The sequence below is a fragment of the Oncorhynchus tshawytscha genome, linkage group LG16, assembly GCF_018296145.1.
Source record: "Oncorhynchus tshawytscha isolate Ot180627B linkage group LG16, Otsh_v2.0, whole genome shotgun sequence".
NCBI classification, from domain to species: Eukaryota; Metazoa; Chordata; class Actinopteri; order Salmoniformes; family Salmonidae; genus Oncorhynchus; species Oncorhynchus tshawytscha.
In genome coordinates this window covers 7069496-7082064 of record NC_056444.1, presented here as the reverse complement: position 1 = coordinate 7082064, position 12569 = coordinate 7069496, and the positions used below count along the sequence as shown (strand labels likewise).

The 12569-nt window shown below is 38.8% G+C and overlaps 1 protein-coding gene across 1 annotated transcript; it reads left to right on the top strand.

Annotated features, from left to right (window-relative positions):
- The first annotated feature begins 6317 nt into the window (after nt 1–6317).
- Nucleotides 6318–12569, top strand: LOC112235089 (patched domain-containing protein 3-like). Its single transcript, XM_024403481.2, has 4 exons — nt 6318–7139; nt 7458–7585; nt 8580–8725; nt 9096–12569. The coding sequence occupies exons 1-4, from the start codon at nt 6456–6458 to the stop codon at nt 10712–10714; spliced, it is 2577 nt and encodes an 858-aa protein (XP_024259249.1). The 5' UTR covers nt 6318–6455; the 3' UTR covers nt 10715–12569.

Genomic DNA, 12569 nt, shown 5'->3' with positions numbered 1-12569 from the left:
ACAGAGGTGCTCCCAGCATTATACCTAAAGCGGACATTGCCATTGGCTGAACAGAGGTGCTCCCAGCATTATAGCTAAAGCGGACATTGCCATTGGCTGAACAGAGGTGCTCCCAGCATTATAGCTAAAGCGGACATTGCCATTGGCTGAACAGAGGTGCTCCCAGCATTATACCTAAAGCGGACATTGCCATTGGCTGAACAGAGGTGCTCCCAGCATTATACCTAAAGCGGACATTGCCATTGGCTGAACAGAGGTGCTCCCAGCATTATACCAAAAGCGGACATTGCCATTGGCTGAACAGAGGTATTCCCAGCATTATACCAAAAGCGGACATTGCCATTGGCTGAACAGAGGTGCTCCCAGCATTATACCTAAAGCGGATATTGCCATTGGCTGAACAGAGGTGCTCCCAGCATTATACCTAAAGCGGACATTGCCATTGGCTGAACGACGTCACATTAACAGGTTACCAATTTGACGGCTCCAACACAGTTCCACCTCCACCACTGCTAAAACAACCCCTATGCAGATGTCTGCTATCGCTGGTAAACACTTGATCTGATTAAATCTAGGCCTAAATCTAAGCCTAAATCTAGGCCTAAATCTAAGCCTAAATCTAGGCCTAAATCTAAGCCTAAATCTAGGCCTAAATCTAAGCCTAAATCTAGGCCTAAATCTAAGCCTAAATCTTGGCCTAAATCTAGGCCTAAATCTAAGCCTAATTCTAAGCCTAAATCTAGGCCTAAATCTAAGCCTAAATCTAGGCCTAAATCTAGGCCTAAATCTAAGCCTAAATCTAGGCCTAAATCTAGGCCTAAATCTAAGCCTAAATCTAAGCCTAAATCTAGGCCTAAATCTAAGCCTAAATCTAGGCCTAAATCTAAGCCTAAATCTAGGCCTAAATCTAGGCCTAAATCTAAGCCTAAATCTAGGCCTAAATCTAAGCCTAAATCTAGGCCTAAATCTAGGCTAGATATTAAAACAAAGCAACAACCATCGTCAATTATTATTTATTTTTTTAGAAATGACAGGCTACGTTTTTTTTTTTGTACAGGACACAGTATTTACTCTATAAAATCATGGAGAGCAGCTTTGATCGTGTGAGATTTCCCAGGTTTTCTGTTGTCGGCATCTTTAAGTACTGTTAAATCTCTTGTTAGAGATTAGCCAGTTTTTGCCTTCCCGGAATAAACTTCCAGAAATGGTCAAACCCCTCACCTGGAATAGGTTATGGTTAGCATCAGAACAGGAAGAAAATCTGAATTGTTTTTAACATTATTAGCTAGGTAACCTACACAAATATTTTTTGAACAAAAATGTTTTTTCATCACAATGTACAGTATATCAATTTTTGTGAACAACATGTAGCTTGTCTATAAATAATAAACATTTAAAATTACTGGTACAGATGTTAGGGGAAAAAAATGAGTCTTTAAAAGTATCATTAGATATATATATATATATCCAAGTCAGCTGATGTTTCATAATATTATAGTTAATGTCTCAACATAAAGCAGCTTGTGTTTTTTTATTAGAGGTGAGAACTTTACATGGTTGGATATGCCTCCAGCTCCTTAGTCTCCTTAGTTCACCTGCATGGCCTTTATCTCAAAGGACTGATTGCAGTCCTCTAAGGAAATGCTGATAGATTTCCACCGATATCAACGCTTTCAATAAAGGCCACGCCAGTTTATTTTATTTTGTCAGACAGTATCTCCTTGGCCACAGTATCTACAGTCATCAAGTGGATTTCTATATGGGTTACCCTCATTGTACTCGTAAACTTTTCATTTTCTAAAACTTGTTATGCGGCAAAATTGGTGCAAAAGAGCTTGTCTGAGATATACTTTTTTCCTCTGTCTGATACAGAATTGGTTAATTATTACGTTTAAGAACCAGTATATTTTCTTCTCATTTTTTTTCACTGTTAGTCTGCACCTTTTGAGGTGTACATCGTCAAGAACCTTAAAAACAGAACAGTAATGAGAGGAAACCAGAACTTCCCTAGTTATCAAAATATTGCTAATAGGTTGATGATATCATTTTCCACTAATCGTCATACTTCAGTATTTTGTGACAACTTGCACATTTCTGTAATAATGTGTGAACTAAAGAGAGAGAGAGAGATTTGCTGACAGGAAAAGTCAACATGAGGTGAGAGGGGGACATTCAATTGATGTCATTATTAATGATGATCCAGGGGTAATGTTTGCTAGTAGGATACTTGCCAGTACCTGACTTACTCCGTAACCAATAGCAGTTTTAGCGCTGCAATATAACGCACCAGCAGGTCAAAGTTGATTCCACTGTAGTTGTAAACTTTACAGGTGTAAAACAAACAAGCATTGTAACAGATAAGTAGGCAGATAACGTCAGACAACTTCTAGTGAACAAAAAGAATGCTTTAGTATGATGAGCATCTGAAAAGTGTGTCATGTCTATTTGTAAGAATCCTTGATCAAATTGGTATGTTCTGTACAATACAATACACGGGTAAATGGAGCCTGCCTTTCCAACTGAGGACATGTACCAATAAAGCTTTTTTTACATAACTCAAATGGCGTTCTATTTACATAGCCATAGAACATAGCCATAGAACATAGAACTTAGCCATAGAACATAGCCATAGAACATAGAACTTAGCCATAGAACTTAGCCATAGAACATAGAACATAGCCATAGAACATAGCCATAGAACATAGCCATAGAACATAGAACTTAGCCATAGAACATAGCCATAGAACATAGCCATAGAACATAGAACTTAGCCATAGAACATAGCCATAGAACATAGCCATAGAACATAGCCATAGAACATAGAACTTAGCCATAGAACATAGCCATAGAACATAGCCATAGAACTTAGCCATAGAACATAGCCATAGAACATAGCCATAGAACTTAGCCATAGAACATAGCCATAGAACATAGCCATAGAACATAGAACTTAGCCATAGAACATAGTCTATTTCCTGGAAGAGCAGAGCATGTAATATTTTTTGTTCGTGCACTGGCTGTTCGACTCTTCTACTTTCTCAGAGAAAACAACAAGGCAAGAAAATGATGTGTGTTTTACTCAACTGTTTTCCGACTTGTCAGAAACTTAATTGCATAAGGGAAATAGAGCCAGTGCACTAACAAAAAATATCTGAATTTAAAAAACTACCACCACCAGGTTCTATCCCCAAAGTACAGAACTACTACCACCAGGTTCTATCCCCAAAGTACAGAACTACCACCACCAGGTTCTATCCCCAAAGTACAGAACTACTACCACCAGGTTCTATCCCCAAAGTACAGAACTACCACCACCAGGTTCTATCCCCAAAGTACAGAACTACCACCACCAGGTTCTATCCCCAAAGTACAGAACTACTACCACCAGGTTCTATCCCCAAAGTACAGAACTACTACCACCAGGTTCTATCCCCAAAGTACAGAACTACTACCACCAGGTTCTATCCCCAAAGTACAGAACTACCACCACCAGGTTCTATCCCCAAAAAGACCGTGTTTGATGATGAATTATGATAAGGAAAGGTAAAGTTGACCTTTTTGAATGGCACTAGCATGCGGCAATGAAACGTGTCATTTTGACAAAGAACATTTTTTCATGAATGATTCAGAAGGGAAAAGTACAGTTTTTTATATTGCACAGATTCACAACTGTCTGTTCATATTGCCAGGTTTGGTAAAAAATACTTGTGTCCATGTGCATACAAGTTCATACGTGGTTTAAGCATCTTTGGTTGCTTCCAAATCAGAGGGCATAGCTCATATGTGGGCAGCTATTATGAAAACGAGGACCAATCATTGTCAGAGTATCAAAACAAATCAAATATTATTGGTCACATACACATGGTTAGCAGATGTTATTGGTCACATACATATTGTTAGCAGATGTTAATGCGAGTGTAGCGAAATGCTTGTGCTTCTAGTTCCGACAGTGTAGTAATATCTAACAAGTAATCTAACAAATTCACAACGACTGCCTTATACACGCAAATGTAAGAGGATGGAATAAGAATATGTACATATAAATATATGGACGTACGATGACCGTTCGGCATAGGCAAGATGCAATAGATGGTATAAAATACAGTGTATACAGTTTAAGTCAGAAGTTTACATACACCTTAGCCAAAGACATTTAAACTCGGTTTTTCACAATTCCTGACATTTAGTCCTCATAAAAATTCCCTGTCTTAGGTCAGTTAGGATCACCACTTTATTTTAAGAATGTGAAATGTCAGAGTAATAGTAGAGAGAATGATTTATTTCAGCTTTTATTTCTTTCATCACATTCCCAGTGGGTCAGAAGTTTACACACACTCAATTAGTATTTGGTAGCATTGCCTTTAAATTGTTTAACTTGGGTCAAACGTTTTGGGTAGCCTTCCACAAGTTTCCCACAAAAAGTTGGGTGCATTTTGGCCCATTTCTCCTGACAGAGCAGGTGTAACTGAGTCAGGTTTGTAGGCCTCCTTGCTCGCACACACTTTTTCAGTGGCCACCATTTTTCAATGATGGCCACTCCAATACCTTGACTTTGTTGTCCTTAAGCCATTTTGCCACAACTGTGGAAGTATGCTTGGGGTCATTGTCCATTTGGAAGACTCATCTGCAACCAAGCTTTACCTTCCTGACTGATGTCTTGAGATGTTGCTTCAATATATCCACATCATTTTCCTGCCTCATGATGCCATCTATTTTGTGAAATGCACCAGTCTCTCCTGCAGAAAGGCACCCCCACAACATGATGCTGCCACCCCTGTGCTTCATGGTTGAGATGGTGTTCTTCGGCTTGCAAGCCTCCTCCTTTTTCCTCCAAACGTAACGATGGTCATTATGGCCAAACTGTTCTATTTTTGTTTCATCAGACCAGAGGATATTTCTCCAAAAAGTACAATCTTTGTTCCCATGTGCAGTTGCAAACCATAGTCTGGCTTTTTAATGGTGGTTTTGGAGCAGTGGCTTGCTGAGCGGCCACTCATGGTTATGTCGATATAGGACTCGTTTTACTGTGGATATACAGTGGGGCAGCCACCAATTGTGCAAGTTCTCCCACTTAAAAAGATGAGAGAGGCCTGTAATTTTCATCATAGGTACACTTCAACTATGACAGACAAAATGAGAGAGAAAAAAATCCAGAAAATCACATTGTAGGATTTGTAATGAATTTATTTCCCGTCTCCCGGGGTCGTCGTTACACACATGAAACACATGAAACAATGTATTTGATTGTCTTTTATCGTACTCAAACATTGTCGACCCAAAAGTAAATCACAATGGATGAGGGCTCTTTTGACAGGTGTGTGTTTATATGCCGGTACATCAATATGAAGGTTAGATTAACAGGTCTCCCTTTTGTTATCAAACTGTACTTTTGACAGGGAAGTCATCACAGGGGCTACCTGTGATGCTATGTTAATTAATAAAGACAAAACCTTGCATCCTAGCGATGAACTCCTAGTGTAAGGACCGACGCCGGAGAAGAGAAGCAGGTTCGGGGAGTAGGAACATTTAATATGGAACAGACATCAACCTGGACAGAGACAGCATTAGAACCGGGTATGCAAAGACAAATAAACATTAATCCTGGAGGGAACAGACATCAACCTGGACAGAGACAGCATCAGAACCAGGTATGCAAAGACAAACAATCATTAATCCTGAAGCAGGGAACAGACATCAACCTGGACAGAGACAGCATCAGAACCAGGTATGCAAAGACAAACTAACATTAATCCTGGAGGGAACAGACATCAACCTGGACAGAGACAGCATCAGAACCAGGTATGCAAAGACAAACAATCATTAATCCTGAAGCAGGGAACAGACATCAACCTGGACAGAGACAGCATCAGAACCAGGTATGCAAAGACAAACTAACATTAATCCTGGAGGGAACAGACATCAACCTGGACAGAGACAGCATCAGAACCAGGTATGCAAAGACAAACTAACATTAATCCTGAAGCGGGGAACAGAGCTTGGGAACAAACACATATAGTGGCGGTAATGACACAGGTCATTGAGTCCAGGTGAGTTCAGGTGAGTCCAGGTGAGTCCAATAATAATTTGATGCGCGTGACGAGGGGAAGGCAGGTGTGTGTACTGATGGTGGCAGGAGTACGTAATGCTAGGGGAGCCTGGCACCTCCGAGCACCAGGGAGGGGGAGCTGGAGCAGGCGTGGCACCTAGTGATGTTATCACAACACAAACAGATAAACCACCTTATTTGTTAATATGTAACCATTTATTGCCCTGACGCGGTCATGGTTGTGATGCATCCAGGACTGGCAGACCGGTACTGAGGAAAACTCTTCACAGGAAGCTTATCATGTCACCATGTTAGGAGGAAGTATCGCTTATGACTGTAAAGTCAACAGATATAATTCAAGGCGAGTTCTTTTTTTTCTAGTACCACAAGTTGAAAAGGAGAATAGAAAATGGCTGGGTGCAACACAGACTGCGTTGAGAAACCGATAGCTAGAGGATTTGAAATACTTGGACGTTTTGTTGGTAGACACCACTGGTGGTTTTTTATTCTCCCCATGTTGATTTCTGCGGGTCTTGGCGGAGGATTTTACTTCCTTGCGGACAGAGAAGCTAACGGCATTGAAGAGATGTTCACACCTATGGACGGACCAGCGAAAGACGAACGGCGAGTAGTAAAAGAATACTTTCCACAGAATGACAGCGACTTCTCACGTTTGCGTCTCTATACCGAAGGGACTTTTGCATCTCTCATAATTGTTACGCCCTCAGCAAATATCCTCACAAATCCTGCTTTTACAAAAATTATTGCTATGGATAGGGAAGTGAAAGCCATTGAAGTAGGAACATTTAATTTCTCAAACCTTTGTGTTCAGAAAGGTGATGTGTGCGTGTCAAATTCAATCTTTGATATTGTAAAAACTCCCAATGTTACCACTATTGATTACCCATATCATGGCAACATTTTCATCGCATCTGAAATTGGTGGTGTGAAACTGAAAACTGGATCAACTGAAATTGAAAGCGCAAAGGCAATTCGACTTTTTTACTTCTTAAAAGAAGACAACCAGACTGTAAATACGATGTGGCTGCAGAAGTTCATAGAGACTGCGTCGACGATGCAAAAAGAAGAAGACGTGAGTACATGGTTTTAGAGATGAAACACATGACATGTTCTCTTGTCAACTTGTATAGGATGGGTGTCTTCTCACCATGTTCAGGCCTACAGCCTAATTGATCAAACGGCACATTTAAAAAAACATGTAATGTCATGATAATTTGATTATTCAAACATATTGAGTTGTTTTACTAATGTTACCTGAATATGGTCTTGTATCTATATTCTTATTTGTCTTTGCAGATGACCATATACCATACCATATCATATTTGTCTATTTGTCTTTGCAGATGACCATATACCATACCATATCATATTTGTCTATTTGTCTTTGCAGATGACCATATCGTATTTTACATCAATATCAAGAGATGAAGAGTTTGAGAAGAGCTCTGACTCAATCATTCCTCTCTTCTCGTTGACCTATGCCCTGGCCATCACCTTTTCAATCATATCTTGTATAAGGTATCTTTTCTGATTTCAATAAGTATAGGACAATGAATATAGGACAGCTCGAATGGAAAATCGCAATGACAGTGTTGACTGTAAAAAGATAGATTTTAGGGCTAAATTCAAATCAAATCCACATTTTGACCCACAATACTTTTTAAAAAGACAAGTCAGAAAGGACTATAACAAACAAACAAACTATTTTATGAAAAACTCATTCTCAGCATTTACATTTGAATAATTTAGCAGACGTTCTTACCCAGAGTCATTTACAGGAGCAATTAGGGTTAAGTGCCTTGCTCAAGGGCACAGCGACAGATTTTTAATCTAGTCATCTCTGGGATTTTACCTACAAGTAATGATCATGCTGTTTAATCAGCTTCTTGGTATGCCACACCTGTCAGGTGGATGGATTATCTTGGCAAAGGAGAAATGCTCACTAACAGGGATGTTAACAAATGTGTTCACAAAATTTGAGAGAAATAAGATTTTTGTGTGTACGTAAAACTTTGGGGGATCTTCTATTTCAGCTCATGAAACATTGGACCAACATTTTACATGTTGCGTTTATATTTTTCTGTTCAGTATTATCAAACGTTACGTTCAACAGTGATTGAAATCAAATGGAACGACCCACCAGGAACTGACAGTAAAAACACAACTTCTCAAAACCGAGGTTGAAACGTTCATTACTGATGGACATCGATTTACAAGTTGTTTTGCAATGTATTTCGTCGCACAGTAACATCGCTATTGCTAATATTTAATATCAATATGAGGATTGAGAATCCAATTCCAGAGCCACTCGTTGGAGTCCGATATGATTCCACATCATCAGTCAATATAGTACAGCTCAATTGAAAATGATAATAAGTGTTTATTATCTGAAACTAGATTTGTGGCTCAAATCAGTCGAACCCACATTGTAACTGTATTACTGTATTCAAGACATATCAGAGAACACTACTTATTAGCGTTTACTCACACTGGGTCTAATGTGTTTGTCTAGGTTGGACTGTGTTAGGAACAAGGTGTGGGTGGCGACCTTTGGTGTCCTCTCAGCTGGTATGGCGGTGTTGTCCAGTTTTGGGTTGTTGCTGTACTGTGGGATGCCCTTCGCTATGACTGTGGCAACAGCTCCATTCCTGATTCTGGGTAAGCTTACAAACTCTCATTATGATACAATAAACCAAATGGAACTGACATCCTGTTTAGACCTGATATGAAATGTACTCGGATTGTGATCTTAACAGATGTGATCACACAGTCGTCCGGAACAGCTGATGCTCTCATGTATGCCTCAGTATTGCTTGCCTTGAAGCGAGCATAGAAGTTATTTAGCTCGTCCGGTTGGCTCGTGTCACTGGGCAGCTCGTGGCTGTGCTTCCCAAATGCAACTGACATCCTGTTTAGACCTGATATGAAATGTACTCGGCTTGTGATCTTAACAGATGTGATCACAAGAATGAACACGGGTAGAAACAAGATCTGACATTTTGTAAAACAGTGTCATTTTTCTCCACAGGAATTGGTGTTGACGACATGTTCATCATGATTTCTTGTTGGCAGCAGACTCAAGTTCATGACAACGTAGAGGACCGTGTGGCAGCTACATACAAAGAGGCAGCTGTCTCTATCACCATCACAACACTAACTGATGCCCTGGCCTTCTATATTGGTCTGTTAACTCCCTTTGGTTCTGTACAGTCCTTTTGTATGTATACTGGCACAGCTGTGCTGTTCTGCTACTTGTACAACATCACCTTCTTTGGTGCATTTCTGGCACTGAATGGAAGACGTGAAAAGAGCAACAGACACTGGCTGACCTGCATGAAGGTTTCAGAACCAGAGGAGAATTCTGAAAAGTACAATATCTGCTCTGTAGGGGGAGCTTATGATCATGAAACAGGAAAAGAGGAACCAATGCCAGTTAACAACTTCTTTAAGACGTACTATGGTCCATTTCTAACAAATAATTGGACCAAGGGGTTTGTGATCCTGCTCTATGCTGTATATTTGGGCTCAAGCATCTATGGTTGCTTACAAATCCAAGAGGGCATAGACCTTAAAAATCTAGCAGCTGATAGCTCATATGTAGGTAGCTATTATGATAATGAGGACGAATTCTTTTCAGAGTATGGCCCAAATGTTATGGTTGTTGTGACAGACAGTGCGTTTAAATATTGGGACGAAAGTGCTCGGAATATTCTTGACTCCTGCCTTCAAAACTTTGAAGGTCTACCAATGGTTTCTCAAAACAGGACCATATCTTGGCTCAATGAATATCTTACATTTGGAAAGATGACCCATTTGAATCTAAGTGAGGAAAATACATTCAAAAGTAATTTGTCTGCATTTCTCGAGAGGTCTGATTTCATACAAGATGTGAATTTTACAGACAACACAATATATGCTTCACGTGTGTTCATTCAGACAGTCAACGTCAGTACAGCTGTTGATGAAAAGAACATGTTGAACGAGCTTCGGGAGACAGCTAGTGATTGTTCAGTAAAGTTGGTTGTTTACCATCCTGCTTTCATATACTTTGACCAGTATGCAGTCATTGTTAGTAACACCATCCAAAACATTGTAGTTGCCACTCTTGCCATGCTGGTGATCTCCCTCCTGTTGATTCCCAACCCAATATGTTCTCTTTGGGTGACCTTTGCCATTGCCTCTGTCATAGTGGGCGTTGCTGGTTTCATGGCGTTTTGGGACGTCAATCTCGACTCTGTATCCATGATCAATCTTGTCATCTGCATCGGTTTCTCAGTGGACTTTTCCGCTCACATTTCCTATGCCTTCGTCTCTAGCGATAAGGGAACTGCTAACGAGAAGGCTATAGATGCTGTCTATCACTTGGGCTATCCTATCATACAGGGAGCTGTGTCTACTATCTTAGGAGTGGTGGCTCTGTCTGCAGCTGAGAGCTACATCTTCAGAACCTTCTTTAAGATCATGTTCCTGGTCATTTTGTTTGGGGCCGTCCATGGTATAGTGTTTATTCCAGTGTTTTTGTCTTTCTTTGGAATCTGCAGCGCTAAAGTTGGCGATGAAGAAGATGCAGGTGATAACCCTCAAGATAATACCTATCAATTGAAACAGAAAATGAATGATAATACTGTTTGTGAAAACAATTTCTGACTGTCCTTAAAACTGCTGGGCCAGGTGGTCATTAATTCTTGAAGCAGCTGAGCACTACCCCCAGCTGAAGGATTTGCACCTGTTTCTACTGATAACTATCAGACATAGAAACTGCTAGAAAAAACATCAAATAAAGTTAATGATAAAAGGATATTATGGTAAAGTGTACATTGTAGCTTTGATTGTGGTGTTTTACACCCTATTGGAAGAAAATATAACACATTGTGTATGAACGCTTAGTAAATCTGACTTGCATTTGACAAATGTAATTATATTTGAGTCATAGTTGAAATATGCAGGAATCTGTAGAATAAGAATGTCTAAGTCATTCTGAAAAACACATAAACACATTAGGTTATATGTTATAGATTACAGGTTACAGGTTATAGGTTATAGGTAACACATTCTTTGTTGTTGGTACTGAGTTTGTGTCATGTATTGCAAAGGTAAAATATATATTTATATATATATATGTGTGTGAGATTTCATATTTAATTTCTATTTAGTCATATTGAGTTTCAGTCTATCAAACTGTGTGATATAGTTTTTTCTGTAGTGTCTATTTTTTTAACAATGTTTATTCATTTGGTTTGTGTTTTTCCACAAGGCATTTGAAGTGTTGTGTTTATTATTTTACTACATATGTTAATTACATGCAAGTAGACTATGTTGATGATATTAATGGTAGATTAATCCGTATCGCGGATGTTCAACGTTAATTAATAGTAGTTAATGTGATTGCAATTTAACACTAGAAAAGTCATTTTGACTCAAACATTCTAACAGTCTAATAAATATATTTCATATATGCAATTGGAAAAAATAATAATGTGGCTATGTTTATGAAGGTCATCAGAGTAATCTTGAAAAAGATTTCAAAGAACACAATAGCTTTCTCATTAGTTTATGTTACTATAGGCTACCTGTTGCAGCATGCTCAAATGCAGAGTTTGATTTTAGATTGATTTAGTTATTTGGGATATTTATAGTAGTTATAATATATATTATATATATTACTATTATAATAGTTATTTGGGAATGGTAAGGGAAACCTCTGAATATCTTTCTGATACTATATGGAAATCAAAAACGTTCTACCTGCATCTGTTGAAGGATTTGAAAAATGTCACTTTTTGGCCTCTCATGGAGGAGGAGAAAAGAAATGACATGTCCTCTTTAAAACTGCTTATAAGACAAATTATGTTTGTGACATTGAAATTCTTACAACATACACGTGTTTAAATTTAAACTTATTTAGAAAAAGGTCAAGGATGGAGGAAAGGCTTGACTTTGAAAATTAGATATTTGAATTTTTAAATTCATATGGAGTCAAAATGACTCTGCTTTTCTTATATTAAAGGTGTACTTCCTGTTAGCGGAGACTGTATTCAGGGTAAATGCGGCATATGTCGACTCAATCGGTTTACATTTCTAATGTTTCAGCGATACAGACTGAATAGAGACCTTAGTAAAAAATCATGAATAAACTGTTGATTGTCACCAACTTCCATATTTGACCTATACAATTTTTAATATTTTATGTGCAAATTCAGAATAATTTCATTACTATGCTATTATATTCGCTATGATATTCTTATATGTTATGTGGAGTACTAATGACTTATCATGTAATCTTCCAAGGCATTGACTCAGCTTTAACTAAACGAGTACCTTCGTGACTCTCTGGTGCATTCTGGCAGCACAACACCCCTGCAGTCCTCTCCACCGAAACGAGCGCACCTAGCCTACTGGTTTGCCTCACACATTTTTTTTATAATGCAATGAGAGGCCACATGTGTGGCTGTTTTAGAAAAACACTGGGAGTATTTGGTTAAATAAAAATGTCTGTCTGGTC